This window comes from Anolis sagrei, chromosome X (assembly GCF_037176765.1).
Source record: "Anolis sagrei isolate rAnoSag1 chromosome X, rAnoSag1.mat, whole genome shotgun sequence".
NCBI classification, from domain to species: Eukaryota; Metazoa; Chordata; class Lepidosauria; order Squamata; family Dactyloidae; genus Anolis; species Anolis sagrei.
The window spans coordinates 84,558,809-84,579,579 of NC_090034.1; the positions used below are offsets into that span (position 1 = coordinate 84,558,809).

The following is a 20,771-nucleotide window of genomic DNA, read 5'->3' on the forward strand; positions in this document are numbered from 1 at the left end:
AAGCTGTGTGTGGCCCAGAGGTTACATACTTTTGTCTGCCCCATTCTCTAATGCAGTGGTTTTCAACCTGTGGGTCCCCAGATGTTTTGGCCTTCAACTCCCAGAAATCCTAACAGCTACTAAACTGGCTGGGATTTCTGGGAGTTGTGGGCCAAAACACCTGAGGACCCACAAGTTGAGAACCACTGCTCTAACACGTGGGATATCCAGAGACCAAGAGACAATCTCAAATCACCATTTGGAAAAAGGCACCATGTAAGAGTTTAATAGCCAGTGGCAGACAACTGCAGGAAGACGAGGCCAGATGGGGATTCTGGGGGTAGCCATTCGGGTTGGAATAAAGTCAGAGGTGATCCTCCAGATACAATTCCCAGCGTAGCTCATAGTGAAGGAACATGGGGATTGCAGTCCAGTCACATCCGGTGGGCCCATGTGTTCCTCTGCCCTCCAACCAAAGCCATCATTTCAAGGCTGATTCATGCAGCAGCAAACTCTGGGATGTTTCCATGGATACATTCAACAGGGAGCCGCTGCTCCATCCGCCTCCCACATGGAGGAAGTCAGAGGAGTGTAGGCACATTCAGGCTTTCAAGGCTTATTTCCGAGCCATGCGACGTGTGGAGGGGCCTCCAGACTGAGGCCAAAGGGGATCTTCTCCTTGTAAAGCATAAACTGTCCTTAACTTGGTATTTGTACACACAAGTAAACTTCTCAGTGGAGCCAGTTTGGCCTCTGGATGCTGTCAGTGCAAGAATGGAATTTTAAACCAAATTAAAGGGGGGGATGCATGGAATAAACCTGTCTTCTGAAGACTTCTCTTGCATCAAGATTGCAATGAACTATCACAACTATTGCTGCTATGTTTTGAATAATTTTCTGCCAAATGTGCAATCAGCGGCTAAGACATGACACCCTAATATGCCTTCTTCTCCATCCCAAAAGTGTCTAAAAATGCAGCAAAAAAGGCTTTGCATTGTTCAGTTTTCCCTTTACGCAGTTCCCAGAGGGGACGAAAGGCAACAAAACATGCCACCTTACTATTTCAATGATTCATGGTGCATTGTACCCATATAGGTTTTCTTGATTGGGAAAGGTAGGCCACATTACCTTTCCAGTGAATGACATTAATTTCTAATAAGTGGAATATTAATTTGCATAACGAGTGACCATGGTCTTGGCTAAAACATTGGAGGAGACCAGGTCTTCAAAACAGATTGGGACTGTATGATCCAGTGGTTATATTTTGTTCAAAGAACTCACTGCCTCAGAGTCCATTGGAGGCTCCATCTTTGAAGGCTTTTAAACAAAGGCTGGATGGCCATCTGTCAGGAGGGCTTTGGTTGTGCCTTCCTTTATGGCAGAAGGGGGTTAGGCTGGATGTCCTTGGGGTCTCTTCAAACTCTAGGAGTCTTTGATTCTATAGCCCTGTTTCTCCGTGGACCCGCTAATGTCTATGAGGCTGGGTTGCCATCTGTTGGGAGATATTTGATTGTGCTTTTCCTGCCTGGCTGAAGGGGGTTAAACTGGATGGCCTTTGGGGGTCTCTTCCAAGTGTAGGATTCTATGACTTTGCCAAACTTCTTCCATGTTTTTATGATAGAACTGATTAGGAAATTGTATGTTTAAGCTAGGAACAAAATTTATGTTACATAGTGTTATCCACAATGCATATTAAAACATATGGGCCTGCCTTGTTTAACTGTGTGTCCCCCATCTCTGATTTCCAGCTGATCGCATGAACCGGCTGCAGACAGCCCTGGCCAGCTCCCAGCAGTTCCAGCAGATGTTTGATGAGCTCCAGGCCTGGCTGGATGAGAAGGTGAGATGTCAAGCCCAGGGCGGTCCCGTCTCGGCCAAACTGGAGCGGTTGCAGTCCCAGATCCAGGAGCAGGAAGAGCTGCAGAAGAGCCTCAACCAGCACAGTGGCTCCTATGAAATGATCGTGGCTGAAGGGGAATCCCTGCTGGTCTCGGCCCGTGCTGGTGAGGAGAAGGCCCGCCTGCAAGGCCAGCTGACCAACCTGAAGGCTCGCTGGGAAGAGCTGAGCAAGCAGGCTGCAGACCGCCACACCAAGCTAAAGGACTGCCTGCAAAAGGCCCAGAAGTATCAGCGCCACGTGGAGGACCTATTCCCATGGGTTGAGGACTGCAAATCCAAGGTGATGGAGCTGGAAGTCACTTTGGACCCGGTGCAACTAGAAGCCACACTCCTGCGGTCAAAAGCCATGCTGAGCGACGTAGAGAAGCGGCGCTCCCTCCTCGAGATGCTGAACAGTGCTGCCGATGTTCTCATCAATGCTTCAGAGACGGACGAAGACGACATCCGGGACGAGAAAGCTGGTATCAACCAGAAGATGGATGCCATTACGGAGGAGCTCCAAGCGAAGGCGGGGTCCCTTGAAGAGATGTCGCAGCGGCTGAAGGAGTTCCAAGAGAGCCTCCGGAACATTGAGAAGAAGCTGGAAGGGACGAAGCACCAGCTGGAGATCTACGAGACCCTGGGCCCTCAGGCCTGCAGCAATAAGAACCTGGAGAAGCTAAGGTCGCAGCAAGAGGCCCTTCGAGCGTTGGCTCCCCAGGTTGACTACTTGAAGAACTTCACCCGGGGTTTGGTGGAGGATGCTCCGGACGGCTCGGACTCCTCCCATCTCCTTCACCAAGCAGAGACGGCCCAGCGGGAGTTCGAGGAGGTCGGCCAAAAAGTGAGCGAGTGTTGCACACTCATGGAAAGCAAGCTGGAAGGCATTGGGCAGTTCAGCAACCATGTGCGAGAGATGTTCTCTCAACTGGCAGACTTGGACGATGAGTTGGATGGCATGAGCCCTGTTGGCAGGGACCTGGACAGTCTCCAGTCCCAGGCCGAAGACATGCATGACTTCCTGGGCAAGCTCCAGCGGCTAAAGCAGGACATCCAGGTGTCCGAGGAGAAGTGTCGGGAGATGCTAGATGATGAGGGGAGCCCCGACCTTGTGGGACTGAGGCGCGAGCTGGAAACCATCCACAAGCAGTGTGGCAAGCTGACCGACCGAGGCAGGAGCCGCCTAGAGCAAGTGGAGGCGGCTCTGTCCCGCCTGAGGGACTTCTACGGCAAACTGAGGGAGCTGACTGCCATGGCTGCTGCAGCAGAGGAGAGCGAGGCCCTGCAGTGGGTGGTGGGCACTGAGGTGGAGGCCATCAACCAGCAGCTGGCTGACTTCAAGGTAAGGAGAGCCTGGTGCTGATCCAAGTATTTTATAAATGTCCTCTGTGTACTTTTTCATTTCTATACATCTTTATTGTGTGAGTGCTGCCAACATAAGCCAAACGGCATTGGAAGGTCATATGGCTAGGGATGAGTTTGCATCTCTGTCCTTTGTTTTCAGTGAAAGTTGATGTTCAGTAACATTCTCTGTGTGATGGGATATTGGGAGCTCTTTGCTCATTGCATTTTTAATATATATCCCAAATATCAGAAGTTTGATCTTTAGTGCAGAGCTTTCCAAACATTTCATGTTGGTGAAACGTCTTTTGAGATAGGTATTATTTTGTGACATATTTATTCGATTTTACTAGCAAGGTAAAGGTAAAGATTTCCCCTTAACATGAAGTATAGTCATGTCCGACTCTGTGGGTTGGTGCTCATCTCCATTTCTAAACTGAAGGGCTGGTGTTGTCCGTGGACACCTCCAAGGTCATGTGGCCAGCATGACTGCACGGAGCACCATTACTTTCCCGCAGAAGCAGTACCTATTGATCTATTCACATTTGCGGGTTTTTAAACTGCTAGGTTGGCAGGAGCTGGGCCTAACAGTGGGAGCTCACCCTGCTCCCCAGATTCAAACCGCCGACCTTTTGGTCAGCAAGTTCAGCAGCTCAGCAGTTTAACCTGCTGCACTACTGGGGGCTCCAAACAAGCAAACTAGCTCCAAACTAAACCAACCCCTTATAAGAAGAGATATGGACGCTATAGAAATGACATGTATGGATGCACAACATATCTCATGAAAACCTTTCATTTCTATTTGCAAAATATATGATTTAGTGCTTATTTTGCACCATTTCGTATGTTTGTGTGACACACCGACACGTAGCAGCTGACACACGAATGTGCCGCGACACACAGTTTGAAAAGCTCTGCCGTAGTGTTTAAAACCATGCATTTGCTACAGGTATGTTCCTTCCCAGTTGTTACTTGCATCTATACTATTTAGGACACATTGTATTCAGTATTTAACATGCCTTTGACGTAGCTGTTTTCCTTGGGTATTCTGTTAGAGAAGGATTCTAGACAAATAACAAAGACAAATGTTTGCATTCCCATTTGTGACAAAGTCATACCATTTTACCATCATTTTTTTCTGCCTGTGAAAATGGTCCCGCTGGCAGAAATGTTTTTTTCAAAACCAGTGCTGCAAGGAAGCAAACCTTTATATTTTCGGGGGAAGATGCTGCTCTTCCTTGCAGGCTGGCAACACTCTGCAGCGTGGGAGGAATGTTCTCGGATAGAGCTTGGCGTAGACATCGTTGCCGAACTCCATTTATAATGGAAACCTGTCTGGTGTTACAGTGTTTTTGAGGTTTTGGAAATTGGCAGTCAGTCCCTGATCCTGGGAAATCGCTGTCCCTTGACTTTGTATCTTGTATGGCATTACAATATCCTTACATTCCTTGTGGAAATAGAAAAGCATAGTTGTTAGCAAACCCTATTGAAATGAATGACCTCTGCTAGAAGTTACCATAAAGTCATCCTGGAGGATCCTGTTTAGGCAGTTGCTAGGTCCTCCAGGGTGATTCTGCGGCCAACTTCCAGTGGAAGCATACCGTAGAATTCCCAAAAAATTCCTGTAGTGGACGTATTTTGTCAATTGTGGTTAGGTAAAATAGCACATGTTGGTCTTACAAGTATACGGGCCGTGAATCGTAATCTGATACGCAGGATGTATTTTCATTCACTGGACCAATTTTGGCACAAATACCTGATACGCTCAGATTTGAATACTGGTGGGGTTGGGGGGGATTGATTTTGTCATTTGGGAGTTGTGGTTGCTGGGATTTAGAGTTCATGTAGAATCAAAGAGCATTATGAACCCCACCAATGATAGAATTGGGCCAAACTCCCCACACAGAACCCCCATGGCCAACTGAAAATACTGTGCTTTCTGATAGTCTTTGGTGACCCTTCTGACACCCTCTCGTTACCCCCCAGGGGTCCCAACTCCCAGGTTGAGAAATGCTCATATAGAGCATTGCAGATTTCAGAATTTATTTATTTATTTACAGTATTTATACTCCGCCCTTCTCGCCCCGCAGGGGACTCAGGGTGGATTACAATGTACACATATATGGCAAACATTCAATGCCAAAGACACACAACAGATATAGACAAACAGTCAGAGGCTATTTAACTTTTCTGGCCGCTTTCATTGTCCATCTGCGACACTGATGAAGTACTTCCGCATTCCCCGCATGCTTTTGCTGGAGTGCTTTGCTGGAGTCTCTTTTTTATGGCCTTGTAAATTAGTTAAATTAGCCTCCCCACACATAGGTGGTACCTAATTTTCCTACTTGACAGATGCAACTGTCTTTTGGGTTGCAAAGGTCGACAACAAGCTACACAATTGATCGGAAGCTCACTCAGACCTGGGCTGGCTTCGAACTCGTGACTTTATGGTCAGAAGTGATCTTAATGCAGCTGACACTCAGACAGCTGTGCCACAGTCCCAGTGGACTGCTTCCTAACCGGGGAATCCCTACTTCCTAACAGGGGAGCCACCAACACACAATGAGACTCCTCTCTATGTTTTTAATTGCATTCTTTTAAAGGTTGCATGCCACTTTAGGTGTACTTCCAGAGAAAAAATGGAGTAAACAATCTGCTTACAATGTAGTTTCTTTCCTACAATCTTCAATTTAAGGCTCTGGAAAAACTCAAATACTGGGCAGGTGGACAGTTCCGGTCTGACTCTGCATCTCCTCTACTGAGGAATAAAATGGACAGAATTTCCAACAAAACTTTGAAAGACCTGCCCTTGGAGAGCGCCAGTGCTGCAGTCCTGGCCGCCTTCCCATTTCAAAGGAGGACTTTCCAGGCGCAAATCCTGCCTTGCTTTCTCATCAAAGGCATTCAGACTCGGAGGAGACCGCGTCCTTCTGCTTCCGACTGAGTCAGTGCAAAGGAGGCAATGGGATCCTTTAACCAAGTGAGTCAGCTCTGCCCAAATGCCCGTCCGTCTCTTGGCGGTTGGCGGAAAAGTCAACACCAACAGCAAGAACTGGGGAACCAACCGAGAGCCAATGCAGAGGGAGACCTTTTCCAATTAAAACTCTCCGATATCTCATAACCTGCAAGCTTTATTTATGAAGAAGGCAATGTCTGGAAAGAGGGCAAGCGCTTAGCCACGCTTCTCCATGGATTCAAACTCCTATGGAGGAACAACAGCCAGCCTCCTCTCAGATTTTGGATGCCTCTATAGTACCTCTGAACTGGGAGCGACCCAAAGTGAGGACATGGCAGAAGCTCCTGCCACCATTAATTATAACACAATGTAACATGATTTTTGTTCCGAGTCATAAATGTCATGTTCAAATTGGTGCTATCATTAAAACATAGGGAAAGTGTATTAAAATGCAGAAGGGGAGCCAAAGACCATCAGAAAACACATATTTCTTATGGTCTTAGGAACCCCTTTGGCAGAGAAAGCTGCAGATTTTTCATCTTGTCCTTCTCTTCCTTTTTGGAAACAGACAGCGAATCTTCCCACCAAAAGCCCTCCTCTGCTGTGATTGGCTGGCTTCTCAGCCAAGGGGAGGGCTGTTTCTGAGACTCCAAGCATGGAGGGGAGAGCAAGTGTGCTCGGCGCATGGTAGCATGGTGCACATGTGTGGGCGAGGGAGAGTGTGTGAGGCTAGAGGGAGCCTCGCGCCAGCAAGTCCTTTCAGGGGGGGGGGGGGTCTGTGTGGGAAGTTTGGTCCAGTTCTATCATTGGTGGGGTTCAGAATGCTCTTTGATTGTAGATGAACTATAAATTCCAGCAACTACAACTCCCAAATGTCAAAGTCTATTTTCCTCAAACTCTACCAGTGTTCACATTTGGGCATATTGAGTATTCATGCCAAGGTTGGTCTAGATCCATCATTTTTGAGTCCACAGTGCTCTCTGGATGTAGGTGAACTACAACTCCAAAACTCAAGGTCAATGCCCACCAAACCCTTCCAGTATTTTCTGTTGGTCAAGGGAGTTCTGTGTGCCAAGTAGTAAAATTACAGTTATGAAGTAGCAACGAAAACAATTTTATGGTTGGGGGTCATCACAACATGAGGAATTGTATTAAGGGGTCACAGCATTTGGAAGGTTGAGAACCACTGCTCTCTCTCTTTATACACACATACACACATATACACACACACATACATACACACACACACATACATAAACACACACATAGCAGCTTTCGGTTTTCAAGGAATACTAGGAGAAGGAAGAGTATGTACTTCTCAGGATGGCTAGTCTGCCAACGTGAAATGTTCTAACATTTGGGGTCCATTTTAGTCCACCAAAGATTTCCCCAAAACAGCCATTTATATGACCTTGAGCTGCCTTTCCCTGTCTTCTTGGCCAGGCTGCGTTTGAAAAGGTTCCCTGTTGCCATAAGGACTAGAAACCTCATTTGTGGCAGCAGAGGAAAGCAACGCAGATGATGTGTCAGTTTGTCAATTGCATGGATAAATGTGGTTCCTGAAATCCTGTTCGAAAACAAGGGAGCGCAGGAAGGCGGTGGAGTGACTCAGTGGTTCCGGTTTGCTCACTCCTCCTTTGGAAAAGGGGCTTTTAGTCATGTTGCTCTGCTCCCATTTTTAAGGCTCATGTTGTCATTCCTCATTGAAAATGGCAGCGTGCAAAAAGCACACCACGCAGTCATTAACACTTAGTATTATTAGTTATTCTACCTCCCTAAACTTCAAGTGTTGGTGTGCGGCTGTGGCAGCTAAAGCATTTCAATACTGTGCCTTAGGGCCCTTCTACACAGCCATATAACCCAGAATATCAAGGCAGAAAATCCCACAATATCTACGTTGAACTGGGTTATCTGAGTCCACAATACCATATGTCCCAGTTCAAAGAAGAAAATGTAGGATTTTATTCAGCTGTATAGAAGGAGCCATAGAAAGGCACTTGTAAAGGCAAGGTGGTGAACTCTCCCTGAAGTTCACCACCTTTGAACTTCCAAGCCTCGATTTCTCTGAGCTAAATCCAATTGTTAAGTCTCCTTTAGCATAGACCTCTTGAGTCGGCATTCGAAATGCAAGTCAAAAATGGCATTGGTTCCGTGGCTGCGCTGCATTAGGGCCTGTATTTGGGCCTTTGGCAACAGGATCTTCTGCTCCATCTCTGGATCCCGGGAATTTTCTTGCAAAGTTTATGTGCCTCTGACCTCACAGGAAGTGCAAACAATGGCAGGAAAGGCTCCGTCTTTGTGTTGACTTGGCTGAGACTCAGTGGCAAACTGTTGGGCTTTTAAAATGTGATTTGTTTTCCTTGTTCAAAGCTTGGGAATAATCTTTTGGCCCTGCAAATGGATTAGAACTGCAGCTCCCAGCATGCCTCCCCATTCCTGTGCTGGCTAGAAGACTGATGGGGATTGCAGTCCCACATCCGGAGGATCGAGCGTCACCTGATATAGTTATGGTTACTCTTTACAATGTTAAAAGCTTTTGTGTGTGCCTTTTTCTGAAGCCCTTAGGATTGATGTAAGAATGGCCCAGAAATATGAGCAAAGTGCAATCCTTCAGTACAACTCCCAACCTTCTAAACCATTACCTTCGCTGGATAAAGGGCTGTGTTGAAGTTGAGGCTATGATTGTGTCTGATGTCAGTGGGAATGATGGTTTTCCTGGGCCTGAGTTGTCAAGTCCTGGCCTTGTTGAAAGGCCTAGTTCTGGTCTTGCTAAAAGGCCCGAGGTTTTTAATTAACAGAGAGCGTCTCTTGTAGATTCTCAAGGCCAAATTCCTGAAAGGGGCCCACGGCATCCTTTCTCTGAGGAACTGTCTTCTGAGGATGATTTGTCAGGTGCAGAAGTTAATGAGATTGAAGACAGAAGACAAGACTTTTGTAAACTAAGAAAAAGTTTCCAAGCTCGCTGAAAGTCAGCCCATTTATTAGAAAAGAGAGAAAAGAAATCTTTATCTGGTTGGAAAGGCAAACAGAATGTTTTCTTTTTGTTTCATGGGACAGGAAAAGCTTTATATGATATGGGGAAGGATTTTAGCTCTGTTTGGTCAACGATGGAGTTTCATGACTGTCTTGTTTCTAAGTGGATTTTTAGTTTCATGTTTCAAGTTTTGCCAGGTTCCTGTTTTGTGTATTGGATCTCCATACTGGATTTTGGATTTCTTCTGGATTTTGCCTCCTTGGATCTTGTGTTTTTACCTTTGTACTTTGAAGTTCATGGACTATGTTACCTTTGGAATATACTGTTTTGGACTATACTGTTTCTATCATTTTTATTGCTTTGCTTTTATATATCCTTCAATAAACTGTACTGGTGTGGTGTTTAAGGACAGAGGTGTTCCTACTGTGGAAAAGAACAGGCTAATGGGAGTTAGAGTCCAGCAACACCTAATTTGAAAAAGCCATGCATTAGAATTATTATTATTATTATTATTATTATTAAACTTTATTTATACCCCGCTAGCATCTCCCGAAGGACTCGATGCGGTTTACAAAGGCCAAGGCCTCAACACAACAACAGTAGACAATAACAATACGATATAAGGCAAATTAAAAACATAAGCAATAACAAAGCATTACATTATTACATAATAAAAACCAGAGCCGGACCAATGAAGGGTACAGATTAAAAAGTGCTGGGTGTGAGAGGTAGAATGTTGAAATTCTGGGCAAGTGCCATGTGCAGAGAGTCTTAACTCTAGTAAAGTGCTACTGGGACATAGTGCTGGGGGTTATCCTATTCTGGAAAGGCACATCGGAATAGCCAGGTCTTCAAGTTCTTCCTAAAGACTGCCAACGTAGGTGCTAGTCTAATGTCTTTGGGGAGTGTGTTCCAAAGTCGGGGAGCCCTTTAAAAATGCCTTTTGAAATGTAAGTACATTATTTTGAACTATGACTAATCATGACTCGCTTGTAACTTGAGTTACTTCCAAACCATAGAACGTCATGATGGGATTGTGTGCCCAGTTCCACCGCTTTCACATTTCCGATTTGATGATGATGATTATGATGATTATTATGATTATTATTATTTCTAACCCACTTTTTCTCTTTACAAGGAGACTCAAAAGTGCCTTACATTAAAAGCATTTCAGTACAATGTAAAATCTACAAACATTAAAATGGGATTAAACAATCAGTTAAAATCCATAAAAATATATTCAAAACTAAAAACCTTAGCACCTCATCTTGATCTTTAAAATCCTTCATTGCATTGTTGTTGTTGAAAGCGTGGAAAGTCATGAGGCTCTGTTGGAGCAAAGGAAGCCAATGCTAAGAATGGCATCGGCGGAGGGCTTTTGTCAAAGCTGCAAGAGATTAGTGGTAACTTGCCAAGGAAGAGGTGCTTTTTGCAGAAGAAGGTGGTTGTGCTGGAGACAAAGTGCCTTGGTGCTTATCCTCCCTGCGAATTATTATCAAAATAGTGGCTCCTCTTTCTCTCTCTGCCTTTGGAGATGGAACAGGTGCTTGGTGGGTGGCGAGAGCAATGCAAGAAATGCCGCCGATCCAGGGCTGACAGGTGTCTGTCCTGGAAACCATCCACACACACACAAATATATATATCCTCTGACGCCTTGACATCACACCAATATACCTCCTCCTGCTGTAATGGCCCATCGTCCCCTCCTGACTTTGGGAGCCTTTTGGGTCCTAAGTATTCCCTTGAAGCTCCTCATCATCCACTGTTTCCCTGGTCTGCAATTCCATCTTTTGGCCCCATATGAACCTGGTCTTCGAATGAGCTGTTGGACTCTCTTCCACTACACACACACTATTATATTACTAGCTTCTCCTGCATCTGTGGCTGGCATCTTCAGAAGATCTGATGGTGGTCAAGGAGGTGGAGTATATATACCTGTGGAATGCCCAGGGTGGGAGGAAAGAACCATTGTCTGTTAACCAAGTGTGAAGAGTGCAGTTAGCAAGCTTGATTTTCAAGTGTTGAGAGTGGAATCCTCCCATTAGCATGTGAGTAACCATGAAGATAGCATAGTTGGTTAGTGGGAGCATCTGCATGGAAGTAGCCCGGCCTTTGTTCCCCTTGAATTGTTTTCTGCCTGAAGACATCCTTAGCCTGGGTGGTGTTCACTAGCACTTGATTGCTTGTTGCCTAGAGGCCTCCTGTGTCTGGGTGGTGTTCATTAGTCACTGTCTTGATTCTAGTGTTTTTCAATACAGGTAGCCAAATTTTGTTCATTTGTTCATGGCTTCTTCCTTTCTGTTGAAATTGTCCATGTGCTTATGGATTTCAGTGACTTCCCTGTGTACTCTGACATAGTGGCTGTCAGAGTCGTCCAGAATTTCTGTGTTCTCAAATAATATCATTGGAAATAGCCCACATACATACAAACTTTGACTTTTATTATATAGATAAGATATAGATTATATTAAATTATTTTAATATACATGTATGTGCATTTACACGTACTTTGAAGGCAAACCCTGGGGCAGGATGCCAAGAGGGTCATTCCGATGGATAAGTCAACTGCTGACCAAAAGTGGTGCAAAGACATTGATGACCAGGAGGAAATGGTGGACAAATAGAGAAACCTGATCCAAAATGAGGGTGTATCTATATTGTAGAATTAATGGGGTTTGACACCACTTTAACCATCATGACTCATCCTTCAGTGGCAATAGCCCATCATCCCCTATTTCAGTGATTCTCTACTTTTCTAATGCCACAACCCCTTGATACGGTTCCTCGTGTTGTGGTGACCCTCCCCCCAACCATAACATTATTCTCATTGCTACTTCATAACTATAATTTTGATACTGTTGTGAATCTTAATGTAAATATCTGATATTCAGGATGTATTTTCGTTCACTGGACCAAATTTGACACAAATACCTGATACACTCAAATTTGAATATTGGTGGGGTTGAGGGGGGTTGATTTTGTCCTTAGGGAATTGAAGTTACTGGGATTTATAGTTAACCTACCATCAAAGAGCATTCTGAACTACACCAACGATGGAATTGGGCCAATCTTGGCACACAGAACTCCCATGACCAACAGAAAGCACTGGAAGGGTTTGGTGGGCATTGACCTTGGAGTTGTAGTTCACCTACATCTAGAGAGCACTGTGGACTCAAATGATGGATCTGGACCAAACTTGGCTCGAATATTCAATATGCCCAAATGTGAACACTACTAGAGTTTGAGGAAAATAGACTGTGACATTTGGGAGTTGTATTGCTGGGATTTATAGCTCACCTACATTTAAAGAGAATTCTGAACTCCACCAATGATGAAATTGAACCAAACTTGGCACACAGAACTCACATGACTACCAAAAAAATATTAGAAGGGTTCGGTGGCATCAACCTTGAGTTTTGGAGTTGGCGTTCCTAAGACCATCAGAAATATGTATTTTCTTGTGGTCTTTGGTGACCCCTCTGCAATACCCATTTGACCCCTCCAGGAGTCGCGACCCCCAGGTTGAGAATTGCTGCCCTATTTCCTTCTTTGAGTGCTGGATCTCAAGTGTTTATATTCTGGCTTCTAGTTCTGTGCTCCACATTTCTTCCTTTATCACCAAAGGAACCTGGTCTCCCTTCTCTTTTGTAATTAATTTTGATTCAAAGAAACAAACCTGCCGTCAACAAACAAACAAAGGCCTATGCAAAGAGGCAAATTACACCCAACAAAAGGACAATATCCTCCTTGCAAATACAAAACTTTTTTCCCTTTAATATAAAACACAAACCTTCAACAAATAAGAACCAAATCACTACAGAAAGTGTACATACAGAAGCAAAACTAATGAACAAACATAAAAACTAATCTCACTCTCTGTCTGATATGATTTTCCGTTCTAATTAATCTACTTCCTTTAAGAAACTGTGATTTTAGCTATGAATGGGTTTGTACTTGGTTTTAAGGGTTTTCACTGTTTATTTTCAGTACTGATCAAGTTTAACTCCCTTTTAATATTGGCATTACTTCCTTACTTACTTACTTACTTACTTACTTACTTAGGCGATCCCACGTAGCCCGAGGCTATTGGTCCTCCAAGTGGGGGTCTTTAGGTGGCTGTGGAACCCTATTCTTGATCCTCATGTTCTCCCGCAGTGAGGACATTGGTTTCCAGGTGGAAGGTGGTCCCGGTCAGGGTTGGCCTGATGTGCCTTCTTCTTGGCACGTTTCTCTCGTTCGCCCTCCATTCGTGCCTCTTCAAATTCTACAGCACTGCTGGTCACAGCTGACTTCCAGTTAAAGCGCTGAAGGGCCGGGCTTCCCAATTCTCGGTGTCTATGCCACAGTTTTTAAGGTTTCCCTTGAGTCCATCTTTAAATCTCTTCCTGTCCTCCAACATTCCATTTTCTGTTCTTGAGCTCAGAGTGGGGACATGAAAGAAGCCTCCCAACATGATGGCAAAACATCCAGGCGTCCCCTGGGCAACATCCTTGCAAATGGCCAATTCTCTCACACCAGAAGCGACTTGCAATTTCTCAAGTCGCTCCTGACGCACACACACACACCAAAAAAATCAGAACGGCTAAGAACCCTCATAATGAGTAAGCATTGGACAAAATACATGACCAGGAAACTTAAGAGCAGGACTGACCAAAGTGTGCAATCACAGATTTATATTTTAGGATTTTTTTTTCTTCTGCAAACGTTACAAACAAATAATCTAATCCCTCAAAGATCCTTTTGGCAATCTGCAATATGCCAAGGCATTTGCCCCGGGCAGCCGGAGAGGCCTCCTTGGAAGCCACCTGAACCTCCTGAGAGGCAGGGGGAGCATCCAGATGGCCAGTTCCAGTCCATTGGAGCCTGCTTTTCATCCGCCGTCAATCCATGCATCGGCTCATCACCCCAATTATTTGATTAAGAGCACACATTGCCATGCATGGACTTGCCTCGGACTCGTTGAGACGAAATGCACCAAAGCCACGGGCCTCAGGAAGAGATTCCGGACCGGAGCAGTTGCCTTCTCATGACTCTTTGTATTCCTCTGGCCCTTGGCTTGGACATATCCTCGTTATTTAAGTCTAATGCCCACCTTTTTGGGCTAAATTCCCTTGCCAAAAGGAGGGTGCGCATTAGATCCATATCATACGGTCATCTTAGTGCTGAGCCAAAGCCAAAGGGGAAGCTGCTCTTGAGGGACCTCACCCATAATTTAATGGCTGTGGCTCAATGCTATGGCATCCTGGGATTTGTAGTTTGGTGAGGCAGAAAAGGCTCAAGGCTTTGTAAAACTACAGCCCCCCCCCCCCCCGCCGGATTCCATAGCATTGAACTGAGGTAGATAAAATGGATTATTCTACAGCAGAGATGCACCCCAAGGTTTACCTTTCAATTGATGGAAGCTTTGGTGCTCGAACGCTTTTGTTTTTGAAGAAGGAATTCTAAGCAGGCAGGAACTGTAATTCACACGTTTTTTGGCCAAATTACAAAGAGTGCACTTTTGGCCGCTGCACATTACATTCAGCAGCAAATACTTTTTCTAGTGTCAGGATTTTGAAAAATGAGGTGCGCATGAGTCCAGTAAATATGGTGTATTGCTACCTGTCCTCCTGTCACCCGTAGCAGCCCATTGTGCTTTGCCCCTGGCATCGGAGACCCTTCCTGATTTGGAGCTCATTTCCCTCTGCGTTTGCACTGCTTTGTTTAGGAAGACAGAAGCAGTGTCACTTTGGGGGAGAAAGGGGGGATTTTTGCATATTAACAGCCCCCACAAAACAGGGTCTGCTCTCTTCCCGTTCTCCTTTTTTTCTGCCAGCTTTGTATAATAATAACCAGAGAGACTAAGGCCCCGCGGACAGAGAGGGATGGCGCCGAATGCAAATTTTCCAGGTGGCTTCACCAGCCAAAAAAGCAGAAAGGCACCTGCTGCCATTGACTCTTGGCAGGAGAGGAACCCAGCCCACAATAGAATCCTTAAGTGGGAGGAAGGAGGAGGAAAAGTGCTCCATTTTGCACCCACCCATCACCTTTGCAAGAACATTGCGTGAGGATGGAGTGGATGCTTTCTATTGCATAAAAGAATAGATTGCTCCTGTGCATCAAGGCAGGGAAGGCTTTCAAGGGTGACGTCTGCACAGCATCATAGTTGGAATCGACCCCCAAAGGCCATCCAGTCCAACCCCCTTCTGCCATTCAATACACCTTCCAAGCCCTTCCAAGAGATGGCCATTCAGTCATAGATACATGGCTATAGATATGAGTCAGAGAGAGAGCTGAAAGATATGCTATGATACACACACGCACGCACACACGCACACACATATCTATATATATAGAGAGAGAATATTTGAATTGGAAGGCCATCTAGTCTTAACCCAATTCTGCCAGGCAGGAACACACTATCCAAGCCCTTCCAAGAGATGGCAATTCAGCCATAGATACATGGCTATAGATATGAGTCAGAGAGAGAGCTGATAGATACATGACACAGTAGATAGATAGATAGATAGATAGATAGATAGATAGAGAATCCTTGAATTGGAAGGGACCCCAGAGGTTATCTAGTCCAACCCCATTCTACCCAGGCAGGAACACACTATCTAAGCCCTTCTGACAGATGGCCATTCAGCCATAGATACATGGCTATAGATATGAGTCAGAGAGAGAGCTGATAGATATATGGCATAATAGATACATACATAGATAGATAGATAGATAGAGAATGCTTGAATTGGAAGGGACCCCAGAGATCATCTAGTCCAACCCCATTCTGCCAGGCAGGAACACACTACCGAAGCCCTTCTGACAGATGGCCATTCAGCCATAGATACATGGCTATAGATATGAGTCAGAGAGTGCCGATAGATATGATATGACATAACACACACACACACACATATATATATAGAGAGAGAGAATCCTTGAATTGGAAGGGATCCCAAAGGCCATGTAGTCCAACCTTTTTCTGCCAGGCAGGAAGGCACAATCAAAGCTCTCCTGGCAGATGACCATCATAGATATGCTTGAGAGATGCTAGACAGATCGATATGAGTGAGATATATCTGAGAGATATAAGAGATATATTGTAGGATCCTTGAATTAGATGGCCATAGTTGACAGAGGGAGAGAGATGATAGATGGATGGATGGGTAGATCGATAGATATAAAATAGATATAATAATAATAATGATAATGATAATAATAATAATACTTTATTTATACCCCGCTCCATCTCCTCCAGGGGGACTCAGGGCGGCTTACATTAGGCCTCGCCCATCAGTACAATAAACACAATATTACACAAAAGCATAACAAAACCAGAAAATAAAATACATAAAATGCAAAACCAATATAATAGATGACACAGCAATATAAAATCAAACATTAAAACACAAAAGAATTACACTGGGCAGGGCCAAATTCAAAGATAAAAAAATTTTAAACACTGGGAGATAGGGCAATGTAAATTGTCGGGGAGGGGGATCCGAGGGTGAGGAAGGATTTGATTGCACGAACCATAAACTAAAGTGCTTCTGAGATCATTTTATGCAAAATTTGGTCAGGGAGTGTCTTACATTCAATCACTGAAGGCACATTGGAATAACGAGGTTTTCAGGTTCCTCCTGAAGATTGCCAGTGTGGGGGCTTGCAATACTATATACTATAGAATCCTAAACTTAGAAGGGAGCCCAAAAGCCATCCAGTCCAACCTTCTTCTGTCAGGCAGAAAGCCACAATCCAAGCCCTCCTAACAGATGGCCATCCAGTCTAAAAACTTCCAGAGAGGGAGACTCCAATGCACTCCACCAGATATCCCATTCAAGTCAGAAGGAACCTCCAAAGGCCACCTACTCCAACCTTCTTCTGCCATACAGGAAATACACCATCAAAATCCTCCCAATAGATGGCCATTTGGCCTTTGTTTAAAAACCTCACTGCAGTGTGGAGAAAGGTGGAGCAGGGTCCCCAAATGTTTATGCCAAGTAAATCTTTAAGGTGTCACAAGTTATGTTTGCTGCCAGTGACTTAACACAAATTCCTATAATGTCATAACATCTGTATTTCTTCCTATTGATTCCACCTTTGGATCATGATGTTTAGGGTCAGGTGTGTGTGAAGGTAAGCGGGTTAAAATATCTCAACCTTTTGATGCAATTTTCAACGTCAAACAAGGAAATGCACCAGTTCGTTGAAGAGATATCACGTTCCAGATGCCAGGCAAAAAGAAACCAGGGGGACTTCCCCAGACGAGAATGTCTTCCCCTTTTCCTCTCTGGAATGGGACTGAGAGGACAAACAAGATGTGCTTTGCATGTTAATGGGGCTTGATCATAATGGGAGGCTGGGATGAATTAGGCATTAATCAATGGAGCTGAGTTGAGATTTCTGAACGGCGGCAGAATCGGGACTCTCCTTTGTGGAGCCCTTGCTTTTCTCGAAGCAGATGCAAATAACCCTTTCTAATATCTGTTTCCTTGATTGGAGAAGAAGAGCCCTCAGCATTCAAAAAGATGAGCCATAGGTCATTCTCCTTGAAATCTGAGCAAAAGTACACAGTGCAAAAAAAAATTGTTTCAGAAGCAAAATTATGTCTTTTTGCACAAAACAGAATAGCGTGAATATGTTGCAGTGGTTTGTGTGTTAGACTGGGAGACTGCTTGGAAACTCATTGGGAGAGTCACACTCTCTCAGCTTCAGGGAAAGCAGTGAAAGGTAAAGGTAAAGGTTTCCCCTTGACATTAAGTCTAGTCATGTCCAACTCTGAGGGGTGGTACTGATCTCCATTCCTAAGCTAAAGAGCCAACGTTGTCCGTAGACACCTCCTAGGTCATGTGGCCAGCATGACTGCATGGAGCACTGTTACCTTCCCACAGAAGCAGTACCTATTGATCTACTCACATTTGCATGTTTTCTAACTGTTAGGTTGGCAGGAGCTGGGCTAACAGCTGGAGGCCACCCCACTCCCCGGATTCGAACCGCTGATCATTTGGTCAGTGAGTTCAGCAGCTCGGCGGTTTAACCTGCTGTGCCACCAGGGAGCCCAAAGAAGGCAAACGTAAACAATTCTGCCATGCAAAAACACAACAATCCTGTGATAGGTTTGCCTCAGAGTCAACCTAAGACAGAAATGACCTGAAATCATATAACAATGGCAACAAAAATGAATTGATGCACATGCAGAAAACATAGTTTTGCAGTGAACAATGTGGTGATCTTGCAAATTGTGTTAATGCTCTGAAGCCTTCTGTGCAAGAAAATTATTTGTTTTTTTTCCCTTCATTCTAAGTCTGGCTTGAAAGTTTTACAGAAATCCTAATATTCTTGCTAAGTGGCAGGCCCGTAGCCAGGATTTTGTTTCGGGGGGGGGGGGGGGGCTGAGTCTGAGTGAAAGAGGGTCTACCCTAGCAAACCTTTTGTATCGTTACCCCAATACCCCCATGCATATGGGATATATTGAGCATGGTGATCAGATCATGATATGAATAAACATAACAGTTTAAATAATGTACCAGTAAGGCCTTCTCGCAGGCCACCATCAGAATTTCGGGGGGGGGGGGGGCTGAAGCCCCCTAAGGGCCCCCCCCCCCCCCCCGCTACATGCCCGCTGAGTGGGAAGAAAATATTTGGAATTAGTGTATTCCTTCGATTCTAAGATACCATCGTTGCAAGATGTACATAAATTTCAATAAGACCAACAGAAAACAAATAGCTTTATTTGTATACATAAAAAAGCACCTGTGATTCTGAGATATGCTCTATTTTTAGGGATGTGTATCTTAGAATCAAAGAAATACAATATCTGTTTCTGCATGTAAGTGGAGACTGACATCCCTAAGGTTTTCCTTTATTAAACTTTAATGAATTGGTTCACTCCCTTGAGCGGACTGTTTTCGTGTAGGTTTTTGCTGACGTTTCTGCCCAGATAGAGGAGTGCTTTATGTGCCATCCCCGCTCTTCCATAAAGTGTGAAGGTGCAACTGCCCTAAATAGATGCAAGATGTGGGTTGGCTCCTGCACAAAGGCCTTGTGCGTTGTGTCAGGGAACACCCTGCAAATGCCAGAGGAATGGAGGGGTCCATATGGCTGCCCCTTTCCAAAAGTTGCATCAAGTTAAGAGCTTTGCTATGGAAGCAGAACGTGTTTTGCCCTGGGGGCTTGGCCTTTGGAAAAGAGCCCTGGTCAGCCCTGATGGTCCTTTCCAAGGAAAGAAAAGGCAGAAAGGAACGAAGATAGGAAGATAAGAAAGAAAGAAGATAAGAAGGAAGGAAGAGAGGAAAATGAGGGAGACAGAAAGATAAGAAAGAAAGAAAGAAAGAAAGAAAGAAGATAAGAAGGAAGGAAAATAAAGCAAGAAAGAAGATAAGGAAGGGAGGAAGATAAGGGAGGAAGAAAAATAAGATAAAAAGGAAAGAAGAGAAGGAAGGAAGAGAAGAGAAGAAAAGGGAGGGAGAGATAAAGACAAGGAAGGAAGGATAAGAAGAAAGGAAGAGAAGAAGATAAGGGAGGGAGATAAAGGAAAAAAAGGAAAGAAGAAAGAAGACAATAAGGAAGCTAAGGAAAGAAGAGGGGAAGATAAGGGAGGGGGGAAGATAAGATAAGGAAGGAAGAGAAGGAAGGAAGATAAGATAAGAGAGGGAGATAAAGAAAGAAGATAAGGAAGGGGATAAGAAAGAAAAAAGAAAAGAAGATAAGAATGAAGAAGGGAGGAAGATAAGAGAGGAAGATAAGAGAAGGAGGATAGGAAGATAAGGAAGGAAGGAAGGAAGGAAGGAAGGAAGGAAGGAAGGAAGGAAGGAAGGAAGGAAGGAGAAAAGAAAGGAAGACAGGAAGATAAGAAAGGAAGGAGGTAAGATAAGAAAGGAAGGAAGGAAGTAGGAAGGGAGAGAGGTCTAGGAAGGTCTAGTGCCCAACTTCCCTTCTCCTCCTTAACAAAAGTGATGGGAGATTCCTCTGGGATTTGCAAAACAAAAACCACCACCTTAACAAACCAGAACCCAATTTTTCCCCCTTATATATAAAACTAAACTATGCAACACCTAACACAACTTTATCTTCAACATATGACCTAAAAGCATCCTAAACAAATATCAACTCAAACTACTCTAAAAGCTTCACACTGATTTTAACTCCCTATTTGTTACTCCCTTTAAGTATCACTTAATTACTTTTAACATCACTTTCTAAATAAAAAAAGTAATTAAAGTTTTCCCCATTTTAGCTATTTTTAAAAAGTAATAAATGGGGTCCCCATCTCCTTAAATATAGTAAAGGAATGTCTCCTGAATCGCAATGCAGTCTGGATTGGAGCTAGTCGAACTATAGTCTCTTGTGAGGAAGATGAGAACCTTCTCCTTAACAACTCCATCCCAGACTTCCTCTTAACGTAAGGAGCCACAAGAAAGAGTGCCTCTGGGGCTGTGCAGAGGGCTACTGAGCCAGTTGAGTCTCGGTCTCAGTTTCATTTGGATGGAAGGGGAGAATCCTGAATAGGATCCAAATAGGAGGCAAATCCGACGTCAATCCCAGCCTGGAGAGAAGGAGGAGGAGGAGGAGGAGGAGGAAGCCCACCTATGAAGCTCAAGGAGGTGATGCAAGTGGCGCCATTGGGTTACGTCTGACCCACAGTGAAGCCCTGCCCTCGGG

General features: G+C 44.5%; 1 protein-coding gene across 22 annotated transcripts in view; it reads left to right on the top strand.

Moving 5' to 3' along the window:
- The window catches only part of MACF1 (microtubule actin crosslinking factor 1), a 398,178-nt gene that overhangs the window by 301,476 nt on the left and 75,931 nt on the right, over positions 1-20,771 (top strand). For all 22 annotated transcript variants that reach the window (XM_060784087.2, XM_060784094.2, XM_060784082.2 and 19 more), the window contains one exon: positions 1,728-3,199. In XM_060784087.2, coding sequence (XP_060640070.2) covers positions 1,728-3,199 — 1,472 coding nt within the window. The remainder of the gene's footprint in view (positions 1-1,727; positions 3,200-20,771) is intronic.